Genomic DNA, 21,406 nt, shown 5'->3' with positions numbered 1-21,406 from the left:
CTCATAAATTTTCTGTGTTTATTTTACTTTCAACATCTAAGACTAAACCCACTGTAAATAAATCTCAAGTTATTGGCCGTGTGAGCCCGTTTTTCGCAGCACGCCGTAATACGTACGACACCCTAGAGAGCAAGAACCCACGTGCAAAACAGAAAAGTATCATTCATAGATGTCCTTGCTCCAAGAACACAATAATGGACTAAGCGGCTTATGCTTCCTACAACACTTACAAAATAAATTTACAAGGCTAATAAAATTACAATTAAAATATGTTAAAACATTTATTATATAGTTCGAGTACGTACCCGTGTTACGAAATTCTGCACTCGTGCATACGTACTGCCACTGAGCCTTGTCTAGTCTTGCGGGTGGGGTGTATAGAGATAATTTTTGTAGGCTCCAGACAGTAACTTTTGAAAAATAACAATATATCAAATTACAGTATTAGTATCCTCAAATTCTCTGTAATTTAGTCTCTAAGTAAAGTATGTGCGTGTTGAAAAAATTCCAGAAAAAACATCTTCTTGATCACACATCTACAGTTTCAGCAAAATTCTTTCTTTCACCTTCAAGTCACTTATAAATAACTGTCAGAATTATATAAAAGGGAAAATTCTCTTTTTATTGGTTATAAACTTGAGCTACTTGGTACTACGTGGTAGTAATTAAGAACTTTCAAATGACTGATTTGAAGGGCGGAGCCACTCTAGTAGAAATGGGAGGTTCTTATTTTATATTTAGCTTGTTTATATCTCAAATTCGAGTTTTTAAGTCGTTAGATACTTGTACATGTTGTATGGTGGGCGTAACAAAATAAAAACTAAGCAATAAGACAACTGGACGTGTTATGTGACACATAAAAACCGATACTTGATATTTTTCTTTAAACTTCATTTTAAATTAGAAAAATTTGAAACAGATAATTTTAAAACTTAAATTATAAACTAAGTTTTGACGCCAACCTCATTAATGTAAGTAGTAAAACATTATTTAATAAAAAATTTGAAAATAACGTTCTAAAAGTGCACTTTAACCTCCAGGGGCGAGCAGAGACGAAAGAGTTTTAAATTGAGTAACAAGTAGGTTATATACATAGTTACATGAGCATGCTATGCATTAATTACAAAACAATTTCTCTTTTTCTTTTACAGGGCATAAATTAATCAGAATTATAGTTACAGTATTATTAGAAATGGTCCCCTTTCACAAACCATATAATCTAATTACACTGAACAACATGCCTTTACTTTTAGATGTTTTACGTTCAGTTTCGTGAACAGCCATCTTCTGACCAACATGATATTATACATTCAACTAAATAAATGCGCCAACCCTTTGACAAACAAGGATATCATACGTTCTATTACACGATCATTCTACCCTTTTGACGAGCATGTATGTTATACGTTCAGCTATAAGAACATGCCAACATCCTGACGAAAAAGTATGTTAGACATCAAGTATGTTATAGGTTTAACTACATGAGCATGCCATCAATCTGATGAGCAAGTATATTATAGGTTTAGCAACATGATCATGCCCTCTATCTGACGAACAAATGGACTGATGACCTAATACTCCCCTATATAACGAATTTGAGGTTTGTGGTCACCTGAATGTATGTCTGTACGTTTTGCTAGAACTCCAGTTGTCGACTGTAAACAAGTCGTTATATGTGGTGGAGTTTTGTTCCAGAATAAGTGCATTTGAATCAGTCCATCTTTTAAAAGATGGGAAGGGCCAAAATGTGGACTTCAGTAGGACATGTATGTGTGTGTGTTTGTGCACATTCTAAATTAGTTTATCCAAGTCTTTAGTTTGTTTATTTCCACTAAAGTTTGCTCACGCAATGACTTTTATGAATTGGAAACGAGGTTTACTAGTTACTCTCGGGTTTACTTTAAATTATTGCACCTGGCTGCAATTACCTCTATATTCATAGACTGGGCAGAGTCCAGTGGTTTAACGAAGTGTGCTGTGAATCAGATATTCCTTGGTTTACGTTCCGTTGCCGCAAAATCGTGCTTTGCACTTTGGGATTGTGGTTAACCTATAAGAGTGACGGTTAATCCCACTGTTCGATTACAATTGGAGATTGAATCCTACTCTTCGATTACAATAGCCAAAAAGTTAGGGGTTAAATCCCATTGCTCGATTATAACAGCCAAATAGTTGGAATTAGATCCCACTGTTCGATTACGATATCAGAGTTGGGGTTAAATTCCAATTTTCGATTACAATAACCAAAGAGTTGGAGGCTAAGTCCCACTGTTCGATTACAATAACCAAAGAGTTGGAGGCTAAATCCCACTGTTCGATTACAGTAGCCAAAGAGTTGGGGTTAAATCTCTCACTGCTCGATTATAATAGCCTAGGAGCATATAACCTTTGTGCAGCTTTGGGCGAATATCCAAAATAAACATTTGTACCTGAGATTATTTTAACTTTAACATCAAGTCAGTATTCTCACACCCAGTGCCTTTTCTATTAATAAAAGAAAGAACTTATTGCCCTATTAACACAAAATGATGTGGAAAAGATTAATTAAAGAGACTTGTTGATGAAAATTCATAATTTAATAGCAAAATATTAAAATATTTATATACTAGGTCTATCACAGAAGTGGAACAGGCTTTATTGTGTGATATTAAACAGAGTAAAAAGTTATATTGTTTGTTGTTCAGCGCAAAACTGAGCAATCCGTGCTGTGCCCATCGCGAGTATCGAAACTCGATTTTTATCATTATAAGTCCTCGGTTTTACCGCTAAACCACAGGGTAGTAATAAACAATTGGATTCACACTAAAAGAACGAATGTAAGAAAAAAAAACATTCTATAAATGTTTAAACCTTATTTTACAAGCATATTTGTATCCTGTGAGATATTTTTCTACAAGCCAAGAAATAAGCTGCAGACGATTTTCTAAAGTTGCCTGGTATGGATATTAAAACTTTAATTAAAATAAAGTACAGAACAATGTTTTGACCTTATTCGGTCATTTTCAGGTCAACAAAAAGAGTTGGCAATTGTCCGTTGCTGGGACGAGAGTGTAAACTGAAACGAGATTGTAGGGGGCGTTACAGACATAAAAAAGTAGAAACGTTGTTCAGTACTTTATTTTAACTAAAATTTTGATACCCATGCCAGCCGTCCTTAGAATACATTTTTACTTCAAATGAACTTCTCGTCATAATGAGCTACAGACGACAAATTGTCATAATTTATTCCCTGTTTTTTTTTCATGTTTTATATTATAAATGACACACACATGCATGTGTATATATACACTGCTGGCCAAAATCTTAAGGCCAATGAACGTAAAGAAAAAATATGCATTTTGCGTTGTTAGACTCAATCACTTATTTGAGTAGAACTTTGAAAGATTAAAATAAAAAAAGGGACAATGAAAATAAAAAAACGTTTTTAGCATTAAATAGGGAAAATGTAAACACTATGAAATTAGCCTAAATACTAGCTGGTCGAAAGTTTAAGACCATACTAAAAAGAAGTCCTAAACAGGGTAGGAAATGCCAAACAAGAGGTCTCAGTAGTGAGTTGCACGGCCGTCATTGCGAATAACTGGAAACATTCGCTTTGGCATGGTCGATATAAGCGTTTGCAGAAGTCTGGCTAGAATGTTATTCCAAGTGGTGAAGATGGTTTCACGAAGATCATGCATTGTTTGGAATTGACGTCCATTTCTATAGACTTTCCTTACCATCCACCCCCCAAAAATTTTCAATGGGGTTCAGTTCGGGCGAACACGCTGGATGGTTCAAAAGAATCACGTTCTTCGCCATGAAAAAGTTCTTTGTCCTGCGGGCATTGTGGATTGCAGCGTTGTCCTGTTGGAAGATCCAATCATTTCCACACAAGCGAGGGCCTTCAGTCAATGAGGATGCTCTCTCCAATATGCCAATGTAGCCAGCTGCTGTTTGATGCCCCTATATAACCTGAAGCTCCATTGTTCCATGGAAGGAGAAAGCACCCCAGATCATGATGGAACCTTCTCCACTGTGTCGTGTAGAAAATGTCTCCGGTGGGATATCCTTATCGTGCCAGTAACGTTGGAAGCCATCTGGACCATCCAGATTAAATTTTTTCTCGTCAGAGAACAAAATCTTCGTCCACTTTTCTACATCCCATGTTTGGTGCTTCTCAGCAAAGTTTAACCGAGCTGTTTCGTGGTGAGGAAGGAGGCGTGGCCTTTGAAGACGTTTACGGTTTCTAAAGCCTTTCTCTCGTAGATGCCGTCTTATTGTTCTTGAGCTGCATTTTGCGTCCGTAAGGGCCTTAATCTGGTTCGACGATCGGCTGGTGTCTTGCCGGACAACCCGTCGAATCCTCCTGCTCAACGCCGGCGAAATTTTCTTGGGCCGATCACTTGAAATTCTCGTTCCGTACCTCTCAAGGTCTTTTAAGAAATTTGCAACACCAGTTTTACTACGCCCAATCTCACCAGCGATGGCACGTTGAGAGAGACCTTGCTTTTGCAGCTCGACAATTCTGCCACGTTCAAATTCTCTCAACTTTTTTAGTCTTTGCCATATTTTTACCCAATGTAACACAGGATATGTCAGTGGGAGATGTTGACAACGCTAATGCTTGAACACAAATGACTAAATTTCGTTACGTGTTTACCGATTAACGCTTCGTTTCAGTGTGGTCTTAAACTTTTGACCAGCTAGTATTTAGGCTAATTTCATAGTGTTCACATTTTCCCTATTAAATGCTGAAAAAAGTTTTTTTTTAATTTTCCCTTTTCTTATTTTCATCTTTCGAAGCTCTACTCAAATAAGTGGTAGAGTGTAACAACACAAAATGCATATTTTGTTTTTATGTTCATTGGCCTTAAGATTTTGACCAGCAGTGTATATATATATACACGCGATAACTTTAATTGACACAGATTCAAGATACAAGTTTTGTTCCACTAGACGGCGCTTCGCAATTTTAGACTTGTTCTTCATCCAAAAAAAGACCCTGATGAAGAAAGAAAAATGTATTTTAAAAGCAGATACCTTTATAATATCAAATGCCAATATACGAGTATAGCAAAGTAAATAGGAAATATAAGTTGGTTAAATAAATTAGTTCAAACCTAACAATAGTTTCGAGAACTACTTCTTTAAGGTAACACAATATTTTCTCTATTTATCATACATTTTCAAGTATTATTTGAACTTCGTTTAATCTTAGTCCGAGATTTGCAGTTTGTCACACATAAAAGTATTTATGTTGATACATAAGTACGGTTATAGAATCGAAGTGGGAAATTTATTTAACAGTAAAAATCAAATTTCTTCTTCTATTTGCTCTTCGTTGATTTATATCTAAATAACCTGAAACATATAACTGATATATTTCATTGCTCCATGTTATAAATTCGTATCCAAATCAAAACTTTAATGATTATAAAGTTTTTTTTTTTTTTATTTTTAGCTGGTCGAGTTCCATTTAATTTTTTTCATTTATGTACAATGTGTTATCTATGCTTCATCACTGTAAGTATCGAAACCCGATTTATACTACTCTCAGACTTACCGCAAAGCAACCAAGGAACTTAGAAAATGATAGGTATTCCGCTGAACAGCCCACCAGGGGGCAAGTCGAACAAATTTTGACAATTATTTTTTTAATTCTCGGTTTAAGGCATTTTCTATCAAATTTATTACTTTACACACACACACACACACATATAAAAAAATATTTCGATTTCAAAAGATTTTGTGATTTGATCTTAAAATATCTTGATTCAGTTGTTTCACTCATAAAATTGCGACGTCCATGATGCCTTCTAGAATATAAAAATATCTTTAATTCATTGAATTTAACCTCTCGATTGTTATAACCACGTACAGTTCTTTTAGTCATATTGATCAAATTAGTTTTATTTCTTTTAGTGTGACGAAAGTGATTCTTATTAAATTCTCGATACGTGTGAAAACTTGTAGCTTTATAATGAAAGCTACAATCTGTAGCTTTATCTGTTTGAAAATGATATTTCATTTGGATTTTTAAGAATTAAGATATCTAGAAAACTTAATCCTTTTTCTACGCCTTGGCATGGCCGAGTAGGTTAAACCACTCGTCTCGTAGGGTCGCGGGTTCGAATCCCCATCGCATAACACATGCTCGCCCTTTTATAATGCCCGTGGGGGCGTTATAATGTGAGGGTTAATCCCACTACTCTTTGGTAAAAGAGTAGCCCAAGAGTTTGTGGTGGGTGGTAATGATTAGGTGCCTTTCCTCTAGTCTTACATCCCTAATTTAGGGACGGCTAGCGCAGATAACCCTCGAGTAGCTTTGCGAGAAATTCATAACAAACAAATCTTTTTCAGTTCTCCATAAATTAATATCATTACTATCACCACTAATACATTTTCCATAAGTTATATCACCACTAACACTAATATAACCACTTTTGAAGATTCCAACTTATCCTTGATTATATTAAGGTTTAATTCTTTAACTTTCACTTCCGAGAAACCATTAAAACAAAGACAAGTATAATCCTGTTCATTTTTAAACTATCATTTAGTGAAGAATACAGGCTAAATTAGTGACTACTGTAAACGTTGTACTCCAAAATATATCAGTCTGGTTACGTGTTTATTCTTCAATGTAATTACCGTGCTAAGCACTTACTATAATATGTGTAATATAAAATCAAACATTAATATTTTACCAAAGGCCCGGGATTGCCAGGTGCTTAAGGTACTCAACTCGTAATCTGAGGGTCGTGGGTTCGAATTCTCATTACGTTAAACACGCTCGCCCTTTCAACCGTGGGAGCATTGTTATAAAACGATCAATCCAACTATTCGTTGGTAAAAGCGTAACCCAACAGTTGGCAGTGAGTGGTAGTGACTATTTCCCTTCTAACTAAAGTTCCCTTCTAAACTTCTAAAGTAGGGAGGGCTAACGGAGATAACACTCGTGTATCTTTGCGCGAAATTCAATAAACGGGCCAAGCAAACAGTTTTTCACCGAATTACACTTCGTAGCAGGCAATATATGTTCCCTCGTGAGACAACGGTAAGTCTACAACATTGTAACCCTAAAATCCTTGCTTCAAATCTCTATGGTGAACACAACAAATAGCCGCATGTGATTTTGTTACAAAATACATACAGTATGTTATTATTATAATATATTTCAACAACAAAAATTCACTTATAACGGTCGTATAGATATGATTTTTTTAAATAGTAATTTCCATTTAGGAGCAGTGATTTTTAAAAAGTTTTGTTTTTGCGTGTTTGAAAGTTGAAAACGGAAGCTGGTTTTGATTTCGACATTCCATATTTTTACATTTCTCAAATTTTAAGAGATAACATTATTTTATATGTGGCCTGATAACATTATGTTATTCACCAATCTGGCTTTAAAACAACGAAAAAATAAATACACTAACTAAAAAGTGTGTCTTTTGGAACTGCAATACATAAATAAATTCGTGCATAAGCCTTGTTTTAAAAAATATCTATATCAAAGTGCACAAAATGGAAGCAGATACACCTCCACCTGCACACGTAAAGATTTCTTGGCATAAGCAAATTATTTGCTTTTACTTATGGTTCTAAATTTAGGTGTGTTACATCCTGATGCCAAAAACCTTTCTCTTTCCACTTTATTTCCGTCGTTGCACAATAGCTCCACCTACCGACACTCTTCCGATACTTCTTTCAACTCAACACCAAAGTCTTAAACGTATTGTTTTTTTTAGTTGTCTGTTTACTCATCACATTGGTGTGTAGGTTCATTTGTGTTACTTTTTTTAACATCACACAAATAAAGCATTTTTGTTGTTACTGAAATCAACGTCTCAGTATGTGCTTTATGATATATGACAACTCAATTGAAAAAACACGTGTATTGAGATAATGTGTGTGTTTTTCGTATAGCAAAGCCACATCGGGTTATCTGCTAAGACCAGCGATTGGGATAATCCTTTTAATCGCTGTTTACTTCTAATGGTATTAAAGAGCATAATTTAGAAAAAAAAAGTAGGTTTAAATTGGAACCATAAAGAACAAAGGTGTTTAAAATCTGAGCATGATAATTTTCTTTCATTTTTTTTTAGGGTGAAGCGTGGAAGTAAAATTATTTTACTTAATAACTTACGTAAATGTTTACAGGTAAAACAATTTATTTTCTTTTTTTCGTTTGATTAATAATCAAAATCGACAAAGTGTTTTAAAATAATCTTAATATTTATTTCTCAAGTAAGTTTGTTTTTAACTATTTCTCATTAGTTCCCAGTTTGCGTGTGTATCCAGTAGAAACTCTAAACTGACAAGGAAAGCAAGTATGTCATGCTACAATTGAACTTTTTCTTGCTTATATGATAGTTGAAAAAACTTTTTATTACGTAATGTGTAACCTACATCTTTGCAAAATTTTTATCCTGTGCGCATGAAAATTTGCAATAAACGGTCACGATTTTTCCGTTTCCCATCACGAAACTTTATTTTTTTTTTCAAGGTGCAGACAGGACATCGTGAATACGTAAAACGCGGACTAATGCACAGGCGCCACCTATATAAATATAATAGTACTGTGTGTTGTATGTTAATGTAAATACTTCACAGGGTGTAGATGGATCTTCACCAAAATTAGTATGGAGGTTCACTGTGTTTTTGTTTGTTTTTGCATTTCGCGTAAAGCCACTCGAAGGCTATCTGCGCTAGCTGTCCTAATTTAGCAGCTTAAGTCAGCTAGTCATCACCAGCCACCGCCAACTTTTGAACTACTTTTTTACCAACGATTAGCGGGATTGACCGTCACATTATAACGTCTCCACGGCTGAAAGGCTATGACCTGAATTTGAACCCTCAGATTGCGAATCGAGCGCCACCGAATGTTCAGGCATTGTTTGTAAATTCGTCAGATAAGTTGATCTGTTGGTTGGTTGTTTTCTGCTTTTGTTTTCGGCAAAGCCACATTAAATTATCTGTTGTGTCCCTCAAGGGGAATCGAGCCCCGGATTTTGGGAGACTTACTTCTGTCCCACCGGGAGGACCAGGTTGGCTTAAATTCATCGAAAGTAAATGTATATTAAATATTTACGCACAACTGCCACAGTGAATCAAGTTTCACTGTAGTAGTTTGGTCCATGATCAACTATTAAGACCATCCATTACATTGACCTAGTGGCCACCAAACACATACTGAAGAAAAATACATTCATTCCTTATAAATAAATAAAAAGCAATGTGTATATTTTTATTCTCATAAGGAGTACCATGTTTTTCCCCATGAAAAACCACTCAGACCTGTAACCTGTGGCCTTTTCCTGCGTTTCTTTTGTGAACGGGAAACGTGATTTGATTATAAAACTGAAAGCAACTGGAACAACAAAAGATTTAAAGCCTATATTTCCGTGCATATAACAATAATAATAAATGACCACTCTTCATGTCAACTGCTTAACTAAAGTAAGAATATGCTGGTTAACGGTATACAGCAAATAATTCATAGCGCTACCTACACACACACCTCCTCACGTTTCTAGTGACGTCGTCTCTGCTTCTCTACTCACGATTTCATTTTTGACGAGTTTAATGAGGTTTAAAGTATTTCCCTCGCATGCATATTACTATTTTAATTACATATGTGTTATTAAAATGAAACTTATCTTGTAGAATGCAGAATTTCCGTCATACACATGTGAGTTGATTATCGAACCGCTTACTTTTTGTATACTTTAGAACGGTTATTTCTTCTTTGTTTATCCATTTCGTATACTTAAAGCAAGTTAAAAAGAAGTGTTATGACGCAAAAGTACAATTCTAATTCAGTTCTAACAAATATTGAGCTGTTTTGGCGGGTATCGTCTTGAATTTCACCGCAAAGCTGAACGCTTAAAGACAAGAGGGAATGCAGCTAGTCATCGCCATCCACTGCCAACTCTTGGGCTACTCTTTTCACAAAAGAATAGTTGGATTGACTGTCACATTAAAACGCACCCACGGCTAAAAGGGCGGAAATGTTTGGATGGACGGAGAGTCGAACCCACTACCCTCAGGTTGCGAAACAAGTTTCCTAACCACCTGGCCATGCAAACGCCTTGCCTGGTATTCAACTTTCTTACAGCATTCCGTGATTCTATTCAACTAACGTATTTCGATAAACATGAGTACTCGTGATGAAGTAAAATAATTATAAATGCTAGTTTGCGAATCGATGATGGGTCTGCATGTCATGGACCGTAAGCTATTTTGCATTAGTTTTAAAATAACTCGATATAAATGTATTGACCAATTAATAATCTTCCTATTGGCGGTCTGAAAAGTTTTACATTCTCGTGTTATTCATTGTAAGGATGTAATTAGCGAAATTCTAGGGGGCGATTATCTTATACAATTAAATAAGCATAACCTAAACACGACAAAAACAACCTATTCTTTTATGAAGCAAAATTAACAGTATCGTAAAACAAACAGAAAAATACCACGAACGAAAATTCGCTAAGCCTAAACTATTGTAATTACGCTGCTAACCATGAACACTTTATATTTGTCACACGCCATAAACATTTTGGCAATAAAAAGTTATTTACTATTTGATTCCAACTCCACAAGTCTTATTTGTAAAACAACATCTTAATGTGAATCAACCACGAGCGCTCGTGTATGATGACTAGGGTCTTGTTGTTTTACAGCTTTCGGGACGTGTAATGTGATGACTATTTACATAAAACAGACATAACACTATGTAACACAAATTTTGTTCCTGGAGAGTATGTGTTATTTCTTAATTGCTTATGTTGTAACAGTACAGAAAATGGCCATTATTCCCTTTAAACTTTGCTTTTGTGACCTGAATAATGAAATTTAGAAATTAACCTATTTTCTATGTAAAAACAGACAAATTAGCACATTTTCGTTTACATAGGGTCTGAATAAAACAACATATGAATCAAGTGAGTAGTTTTTCGAGATTTGCGACTGTAATGTAAATCACTTTCACGTATCAGCCCCCAAATATAGTCTCCCATAATGTTTCCGTTATACGCTCCCAGGTCACAAAAACAAAGTTTGAGCAGAAAAATAGGTCTTTTCCATTTACTTTAGGCATAAGCAATCGGGAAATAACACTTTCTGTCTAGGAATAAGAAAAAAGTATTTTTTTTTACATAATGTAATATACAGTGTACCTGATATAACGACCAATACTTACCGCTGTTCGTTTGTTTCAGAATTATCTCGTAAAGCTAAATAATGAGCTACATGCACATTTTGAATTGATAAATGAACAGAAGACAGTCCATAGCGTCCAATTTTCGAACTGGTAAGTTAACAGAAGACAGACCACAGCACCCACGTTTTGAACTGGTAGGTTAAAAGAAGGTAGCTATAAAACAGCACCCACTTTTTGAACTGATAGGTTAAAAGATTAAAGAAGAGAGCTAGTCAACAGCGTCCACTTTTTGAATTGATAGGTTAATAGGAGACAGCTAGTCAACAACAACCACTTATAGCTATTGAGCTACTCTTGTTTAACCAAATATTAAAATACGACTGTCACTTTTAATGCACCTACGGACAGAAAGTGTAGAATAAAGTTTTGCAGCAAAAGACCACAAACCATAAACCTCCAGATTCACAATTTGCCCCGATGATTCAACTAAAAGTTAACAAAAAACAAACAAGAACATACCTGAAATCATGTACGACTATATTAAACAAAAGTACCTCACGTGGTAGCCATAAGGTCAAAAACAAAGTTGGTTTTCTTCGAATATTGACCTTTATCTAGGAGAACCAAAAAAGCAGCGACTATTCGCTACTGCAAACTAATTTTGTTACAAAAATGTATAATATAAATCATATTTCAAATACCAACCATGACCACAACACTAACAGCCAGGGGCGTAGATCCTTATACATTCCCTCTTCATTTTTGGTGGGGGTATGGTGCATACGGTCATCCCCCCTACAGTTTGGTCTGTTGAATAGTTTTATTGCATTGCAGGCCTGCAAAATGGGTGTTTGTTCTTGTGATTCTCGTGTTCTTACCAATCGAATTACATAATTAGGCCTAGATGTAGGCTTTATCAGTAGCCGAAATGCACATCTTTAATACAGGCGTGCTTCTAAGCTTTTTGATTTGAGCGATAGTTCGTAAGTATGTCAGTAGGCCTAAGTATACATGTAAGTATCGTGGCAATAAGATTACTCTGCGACTGCATGTTTACAGCTTTCAGGTTCACGTAATCAGAGATTACCAATTTGCAAATTGAACAGTTCACATAAGTGGTCTCAAAAATCATCCCCCCATCGGGTGTAAAAAATCTACACCCCTGCTAACAGCCTAGCCTAGATGTTAATTAAATTAACAAAGAAGTTCTTTTAATGTTATTAACATGGATAAAATTCTCATCCATAAAGTTATATTTTACTTTATCCACCTTTTATTTATTTTTATGGTCTGGCATGGCCAAGCGTGTTAAGGCGCGCGACTCGTAATCTAAGGGTCGCGGGTTCGCATCCCCGTCGCGCCAAACATGCTCGCCCTCCCAGCCGTGGGGGTGTATAATGTGACGGTCAATCCCACTATTCGTTGGTAAAAGAGTAGCCCAAGTGTTGGCGGTGGGTGGTGATGGCTAGCTGCCTTCCCTCTAGTCTTACACTGCTAAATTAGGGACGGATAGCACAGATAGCCCTCGAGTAGCTTTGTGCGAAATTTAAAAAAAACAAACAAATTTATTTTTACACATTTTAATAGTTGGCGGTGGGTAGTGATGACTAGCTGCCTTCCCTCTAGTCTTACACTGCTAAATTAGGGACGGCTAGCACAGATAGCCCTCGAGTAGCTTTGTGCGAAATTCAAAAAACAAACAAACAAACAAATTTATTTTTACATATTTTAATATTAGTGTATTACTATTTCTTTACTCAAATAATGAGCAAAAAAAAGGCTTAATAAATTTATTAAACCTTTCTTGCTCGTATCCAAAAGAGAGACAAAAATATTAAAATAATAAAAATAAAATATTTAAAAAAAACAGTTTCAAAAAGCCTGAAAGACCGAACACCTGAGAGGCTGAGAAAACAATCGTGAAATCTCTGAGAGAACTTTCGTGAGTGCCTCGCAAATTCTCAGAGTGACTCATTTCCGTTCTTGGTTACGTGAGACGGTTGTTTACAATAAACCGAGGGATGGGTCGAGGACCTTAAAGATTGATCGTTAGAGAAGAAAATTATACTGGAAAGGAAAAAAAAAATGTTTAAGTTTGTTTTTGTGAACAATGCCAGCTCTTAGCCAGTGATGTTTGTTTTCGGATGTTATTTTTTCAGTGTAGACTTTACTTAGTCTTAAAACTTTTATAAATTGGGACAGTAATATCGAAGACTGTATAATATTAAAAGAAATGCATATCATCTGCAGTACAACTACCTAAATACTACAATATAAGTTGTAAGAGGTCATGCCTGCTTCCAGCCAGGGGTACAGCGGTATATCTGAGGACTTAAACGAGTGAAAGTGGGTTTACATAGCACTGATGACAAGAACATACATAGCTTATTGTGCAGCTTTGTGCTTGATTCCAAACAAGATCGGTGTCTCAGGTAATTTGGTGTCATGGTTTGTTCCAATATACCAGTTATTGTTTAAGTATAGTAAAACTTAACATTTAATAATTTGTTTTGGTTTATTTCTTCTCACGGTCCGGCATGGCCAGTTGGGTTAAGGCGTTCGGCTCATAATCTGAGGGTCGCGGGTTCGAATCCCCATCGCACCAAACATGCTCGCCCTTTCAGCCGTGGGGGCGTTATAATGTGACGGTCAATCCCACTATTGGTTGGTAAAAGAGTACTCCAAGAGTTTGCGGTGGGTGGTGATGACTAGCTGCCTTCCCTCTAGTCTTACACTGCCAAGTCAGGAACGGCTAGCGCAGATAGCCTTCGTGTAGCTTTGCGCGAAATTCCAAACAAACAAACAGTCTAAAAGTGCTAAAGAAGCATGACAAACGCTCATTTGGTAGAAATGTCAAAAACGGAATCCGTATTGATAAGTTCTACAATTAATCACAATGTAGCATGGTTGTATATCAAACTCCGCTATCTTATAATGAAATTGGCCACATCTTCCTCAATTTACAAGCATGTTTGATGGGACTGACATTAGAACTCTTGATCCTCTGATTACAAGTCAAGTACCCTAAACATCCAGTCATACCGGATCGCCACAGAAAGTATTCCGTTTTTAACATTTCTACCAAATGAGCGTTTGTCATGCTTCTATAGCACTTTTAGACTGTTTGTTTGTTTGGAATTTCGCGCAAAGCTACACGAGGGCTACCTGCGCTAGCCGTTCCTAATTTGACAATGTAAGGCTAGAGGGAAGGCAGCTAGTCATCACCACCCACCGCAAACTCTTGGACTACTCTTTTACCAACGAATAGTGGGATTGACCGTCACAATATAACGCCCCCACGGCTGAAAGGGCGAGCATATTTAGTGCGACGGGGATTCGAACCTGCAGCATTCGTATTACTAGTGGAGTGCCTTAACCACCTGCTGGGCCAGCACTTTCAGAAATCCCGATATTCGTCACTGCACATAACTCACGTGGTGTCAATCAGTGTTTCTTGCTCACAATTCTAACATTCACAGAGTATCTGTGTTCGTAGCAAAAATGTATACTAGCGGTTCTACGTTAACAAAGTCTGCTTTACTTAAATGATAAAACTGCTTTCCACACTTATGTGTATAACATAAGTCACCAACAACGTTCATATTTCTTTACAATTCAAAACCCATTCGTTCTGAACCTACCTTAATTTTTTTAAATTTTTATATTGTCAAATGAATGCTAAATAACTCTTTAATATTACAGAAGTAACTTTACACATTCAGTAATTATATGTATGCTTGATTATCTAATATTTTCACTTGTACGAATGGAAATACTTCAGTTAAGTGAGGGTCTACATTGTTATATTTTATTGTCATTCTTTGGAAATGTTCTCACCGTATAAAACATATGTGGATACTTCAGTTAAGTAAGGGTCTACATTGTCATAATTTAATGCCATTCTTTGGAAATGTTCTCACTGTATAAAACATATGTGGATACTTCAGTTAAGTAAGTTATATTTTAATGCCATTCTTTGGAAATGTTCTCACTGTATAAAACATATGTGGATACTTCAGTTAAGTAAGTTATAATTTAATGCCATTCTTTGGAAATGTTCTCACTGTATAAAACATATGTGGACACTTCAGTTAAGTAAGGGTCTACATTGTCATAATTTAATGCCATTCTTTGGAAGTGTTCTCACTGTATAAAACATATATGTTAAGATCTACATTGTTATATGAATGTCATTCTTTGGAAATGTTCTCACTGTATAAAACATATGACACTTCAGTTAAGTAAGGGTCTTTGTCATAATTTAATGTATGTTCTCACTGTATAAAACATATATGGATAAAATGAAACCGGAAACTTGTAATTGTATTTGAATAATACATTTGGATCATAAAATACGAGAAATTACAAAGTAACAAAACAGTACAAAAATGAGCTAAACTATATAGCAACAACAACATTTCGTATCATCTCCTTCCCTATTATTTGGTAAAAGAGTAGTCCAAGAGTTGGCGGTGGGTGGTGATGACTAGCTACCTTCCCTCTGGTCTTAAACTGCTAAATTAGGGACGGCTAGAGCAGATAGCCATGGTGTAGCTTTGCGCGAATTTCAAAACGAACCAAACCCTTTCTATACATGGTGCACACACGCGAAACGTTAACACACAAACTTTCTTGCGCACTGGTAACATATTCCCAATGTCACTTTTATTAATTTCTCACTTTTGTTTTGACTTTATACGCTCAACAAAATATTAATATAGTTTGTGGAATTTTTTTTAAAATTTTCTGTTAATGGAACCAGACGTGCTTGAACCCCGGCAGGAGATTCGGCGCCACTTTCGGCATTAATCTTAGTTTTATTTTCCTTTTATGACAGCGAACACATATTCTGAAAATGAGGCTGTTGATGTCAAGTGTTGATTTTGTTTCGAATATGTTTACTTTACTTGAGTGTTTAATTACAGAAACTTGATTAAGACTCCATCTTTACAAGCGTGTTTGTTTGTTTTTTTTTGTCACGACAGTATCTAGGTTCGAATTTGGTCTCTTCATTACTTAAATAAGATAATAGTAAGGCCTTCACGAACGTCTTCGCAAAATTTTCAAGACACAAAACGAAAACGTAATGAACTAAATTAAATTCGTGGTGGACCGAAAAAAATCAACACATGAACAGTAAAATAACAGTGGCGTAGCTAGGGTTTTCAGCGCCCGGGGACAAAGTCAGTTTTCGCGCCCCCTCGTGACAAAATGTAAGCCATAATTCCTAATTATGTAGCATCAGTTTGGCGCCCCCCCCCCCGATGCTGCGCTCGGGGACAGATGTACCCCTTTGCCCCGCCCTAGCTACGCCACTGTAAAATAACCATGGACTACACCTGAAGGTGCAATTAAACGTACCAAGTCTACTAACTAGAATTATTATCTCACTCATTACAGAAAGAATATCGACTTAGGTGTTGTCTTTTTAGTGTAGGAGCGTATCCACGTTGCGACAGTGTCCTAAGGTCTAAGCTCCTGCAAGGTATTTCATTGTAGACCCCTTCTAATACATACACTTTGGGTGTCTGTGTGTTTCGTTATAGCGAAGCCATAATGAGATATTTGTTATATTCACCGAAGGGAATCGAACCCATGATTGTAGAATTATAAATCCGAAGACTTACCGCTGTTCCAACGTGGGAAAATAAATTAACGCTGATAGTAAGAAATGTACATTACGTACTTAAAAATATAATTGCATGTTAATTTGTTTTTCATACATTATTAAAGCGTGACATTTTACTTTCTAATTACTCTTGTTGCATGTTCTTCGACAACTTTGTGGAAATTCAACCTTCTTTTTCATTAATCTATGAGACGTTAGGCGTATTCACATGCACCAATCGAAATGGTTTGACTTCCTGAGTCGAAGACTGTTATTAGATCTCAAATCGGTCAAGAAATAACAGGTGTGTGTTTTTTTATAGGAAAGCCACATCGGACTGTCTGCCGTGCCCACAGAGGGAAATCGAACCACTGATCTTAACGTTGCAAATCCGTAAACGAGGGACTTCAGGCTGACGAGATGGATTTTTTTTTCTGCAAAGTTAAATAGGTTATCTGTGTTCTGTCCATCACAGAATATCGAATCCCATATTTTAATGTTGGAATTTCATAAAATTAGGGCCCGACATAGCACTCGACTCCTAATCCGAGGTTTGTGGGATCGAGTCCCCGCCACACCAAACATGCTCTTCCTTTCAGACGTGGGGGCGTTATAATGTTACAGTCAATCCCACTGTTCGTTGGTAAAAGAGTAGCCCAAGAGTTGGCGGTGGGTGGTGATGACTAGCTGCCTTCCCTCTAGTCTTACACTGCTAAAGTAGGGACGGCTAGCGCTGATAGCCCTCGTGTAGCTTTGCGCGAAATTCAAAAACAAATTAACCGTTAATATAATTCTTCACTTGATAACAAGTGCTGGTGACGCCTTTCATAAATTTTTAAATCCTTAGTCACATTTCATTATTGGATAATTATCATATCATGAAACGCACATCCTAACTAATTTAATATTCAAGAAACTAAGAGGTTATTTAATTATTAAAATTGCGAATATAGTTTTTCAAGTGGTTTGTTTCAAGATGGAGGCGTGCCGTATTAACTTTTTGTGTAATATTGAGGCCTAATTACGTTAAGCGCAACATTAAAATCATCTTTGTTGTTGTTGTTATTATTATAAAATATTATTCACATGAATTTGATTAGAAGAGAGTGTGTGTCTTCTCATAGTAAAGCCACATCGGGCTATCTGCTGAGCCCTCCGAGAGGAATCGAACCCTTGATTTTAGCGTTGTAAATCCGTCGAAATACCGCTGTACTAACAGGGTGCGATCAAAAAAAGAGACCAAAATAAAATAAGCAAATAACAGGATGAAAAATTGGGTAGTTTATATATTAAACGAAAGACGGCGTTTCGAGTTATCGCTTTTCCTCAGATTGTACAGTTTACAACTAGCTATATGATTTGACAAAGAACGCTGGGCCCGGCATAGCCAAGTGTGTTAAAGCGTTCGACTCCTAAGCCGAGGGTCGCGGGTTCGAATCCCGGTCGCATTAAACATGCTCGTTCCTTTAGCTATGGGAGCGTTATAATGTGACAGTCACTCCCACTATTCGTTAGCAGAAGAGTAGACCAAGCAGTTGGCGATGGGTGGTGATGACTAGCTGCCTTCCCTCTAGTTCTACACTGCTAAATTAGGGACGGCAGCTAGCCCTCGAGTAGCTTTGCCCGAAATGCAAACAGACGAAGAGCGCTACTTCGAAAAGTCTTTCTTCTCTAAAAAAATAATAAATTGTTTAACCTATTTATTTTTGTTGTTTTCTTCGCCTCTACGGTTTCAACTATATTTAACTTGAAGAGAGAACTTGCTCTATGATTCAGAACGAATAAACCACCAGCTCGTTGAAATGATATTTGGAAATTGAAAACTACCAAACCATGGTTACCAGACTTTCATGAGTCAAAAATTGGAACTTTTTTCTCTTGTACGAAGTGTCACTGTCACAGCCCTGAAACTGATTAAATTACAATACTACGTTTTTCATATCTGCTAAATAGTATAGTGCTAATTGCATCGCGTTTTAAAACCACGGACACAATTTGTTTCTTTGTTTTTGGAATTTCGCGCAAAGCTATACGAGAGCTATCTGCGCCAGCCGTCCCTAATTTAAGAGAGTAAAATTAACGGGAAGGCAGTTAATTGGCACCACCAACCGCCAACTCTTGGGCTACTCTTTTACCAACGAACAGTGGGATTGACCGACACATTATAACGCCCCCACGGCTGAAAGAACGAGCATGTTTCGTTTGACGAGTATTTGAACCCACGATCCTCGGATTACGAGTCGAGTGCATTAACCATCTAGCCATCCGGGGTTCACAATTTGTTAAAAAGCTTATACCGTCAAAAATATGTAAAAATAATGCGTTTGCATAAGTTTGTTCGGAACTTCTTTCTTTTTTTGCAAATTTCTCGATCAAATGCTTCAAATCTCAAGGATTTTGGATTGCATACTGGCTTTTCCATTCAGAATGACCTTATCCATTTTTGTTTCGCCAAATTTTTCAATGCAACTAGTATGGTACACGATGTCACAATGTCGTTATTATCACGTGACGACTAGCTTCGATTTCAACGCAAGTAATTCTTAAATTTACAGGTAACATTTTTAAAAAACAACACTATACTAAATACAATTGCTATAGTTTTATGGACGAGCTTGGATTTAGAATACGCATGCACAGTTCGTTCAAACTATATGCTTATTACTTCATTAACACGCATTCAGAAGTTTCTGCAAATATTAATGTTCGGTAACCGTGTTTCATATTTTATTATTTTGATAACATTAAATTGAGCGAGTCTTTTTAGGTTATGATCATAATTATAGATTTACTTGAGTTTTCCCATAGTAGATTAATGTTACCTCCCTCCAAGTGGTCAGAGGGTAGTTTCATCCGATCGAGAGAAGAGACGAAATGTACGCCATAAATGCACCTATTATGCCTTAAGACGAACCTGGGAAACGTTTGGGTTTTGTATTAAAGTTTATGCATTCTCCAGCTTTTACTGATAGTAATATTTAAATTTTGTTTTTACAGATAAAGAAAAAACTTATTCGAACTACGTCAACTACCTACACGACTGTTGAAGTTTAAAGTTTACTCAGCATGGAAGCCAAGGTCTTACCTGTTTTTATCACTGATATTCTTCTTTTTTTTTAAACTGGTGTTCTCACGAGGTGCAAACAGTATTGTCGCTAAGTTCTTTCCTGTTTCCAAAAGGCTTACTCTCATATAATCACGCGTTAAACGAGATAATTACTTTCCAACGACGCGCTTAACTCGATATAAATGTCTGACAGAGTAAACAGGTACTGGAACTGTGTTCACTTTGCGCATGTCCTTCTATTCCAATGCCTTATAAGGGAAAGAGATGTGATGTGACAGGTACATATGATACAGGGCACAATGAACTATATTAAGTGACTGTTATTTTCAACATTTAGAATGAAGTCCTCGTGTTTATAATGTCTTCCTTTTCGGCCACTCATGGTAACTCATCTAAGCAAATACTCTTGTTCTGGAGTTCTTGGAAAGAAAAAAACCTAATCACCTTAGTTCTTGTCAAAATGAGGCTCGGTATACAAAATTATGAAAATTTATTTAAAGAAAACCCTATTTCAAAAAATTACATTTATTTTAGTAGCTGATGTTTCTGTTTCACAATTTTTACGAAGATCACTTCATCAGTTCGTTCTACCTTGAAGCGATAGTTTAAAATATGTGACGAAACTTACTATTTCTATTCAAAACAAGAGATAACTGTGATCCATCTACTAAACAGCACCAGAAGAAGCAAAATTGGGCCCGGCATGGCCAAGCGTGTTAAGGCGTGTGACTCGTAATCTGAGGGTCACTGGTTTGAGTCCCCGTCACACCAAGCATACTCACCATTTTAGCCGTGGGGGCGTTATAATGTTATGGTCAATCCCACTATTCGTTGGTAGAAGAGTAGCCCAAGAGTTGGAGGTGGGTGGTGATGACTAGCTGCCTTCCATCTAGTCTTACAATGCTAAATTAGGGACGGCTAGCTCAGATAGTCCTCGAGTAGCTTTGTGCCAAATTAAAAACAAACAAATAAGAAGCAAAATTGTCCAAAGTGAGATGTGATAAACCAGTCAATAACAATAACAAAATGTTTGCCGATACTTTAAAAGAAGTAAATGTCGCCATTTTTTTTTTATAATTTGGCATAGTTGTATGATTACTAAGTACAGTGGTGTGAATGCGGCGACACTATGTTTACCTGCGTAAACATCTAAACGTAAATAAGATAATCACAATGATTCCATACACTATGAAAAGTTACAATCTGCAAAAATGAATAAAAAAAAAGATTCATTTGGCTTCATTTTTTTTATTTGCAATAAGCACGTTTGATACAAATTAGAGATAATTCTGTTATTAAATAAAATATATTTATTCAATCACGTGATTGATTCAGGGGATATTATTATTTCACTTCGCACTTAATTTATTAGGCCTAATTTAAGTAGTGTGTACAGTTTTGGTCTCCCTTCCTTCACAGAAGAGTCAGTAGGATGACGCCTGAAATGGAAGTATTGTACTATCAGGAGAAACTAAAATTTCTAAACTTATTTGTTGTTGTTTTTTAATACGAAAGGGGTTAAAGGGGCTTTGATTGAGATGTTTAAGATTATTAAGGGTGTTGATAAAATATATATCCATCAAAC

General features: G+C 36.3%; 1 protein-coding gene across 7 annotated transcripts in view; it reads right to left on the bottom strand.

The window, feature by feature from the left end:
- Positions 1-20,036, bottom strand: part of LOC143245191 (uncharacterized) — a 129,721-nt gene extending 109,685 nt beyond the window's left edge. For 2 of the 7 annotated variants that reach the window (XM_076491236.1, XM_076491239.1), the window contains exon 1: positions 19,840-20,002. Coding sequence is in view for 2 of the 7 variants with exons in the window: in XM_076491245.1 (XP_076347360.1) it covers positions 19,840-19,946 (107 nt within the window). In the remaining 5 variants the exon portion in view is untranslated. Of the gene's footprint in view, positions 1-305; positions 656-19,839 lie in introns of those variants that run through there. The other 5 variants (XM_076491237.1, XM_076491241.1, XM_076491245.1 and 2 more) reach the window with 4 other exon arrangements.
- Positions 20,037-21,406: the final 1,370 nt, after the last annotated feature.

Source organism: Tachypleus tridentatus, chromosome 2 (assembly GCF_004210375.1).
Source record: "Tachypleus tridentatus isolate NWPU-2018 chromosome 2, ASM421037v1, whole genome shotgun sequence".
Classification (NCBI taxonomy): Eukaryota; Metazoa; Arthropoda; class Merostomata; order Xiphosura; family Limulidae; genus Tachypleus; species Tachypleus tridentatus.
This window is presented reverse-complemented; position numbering and strand designations above follow the sequence as displayed.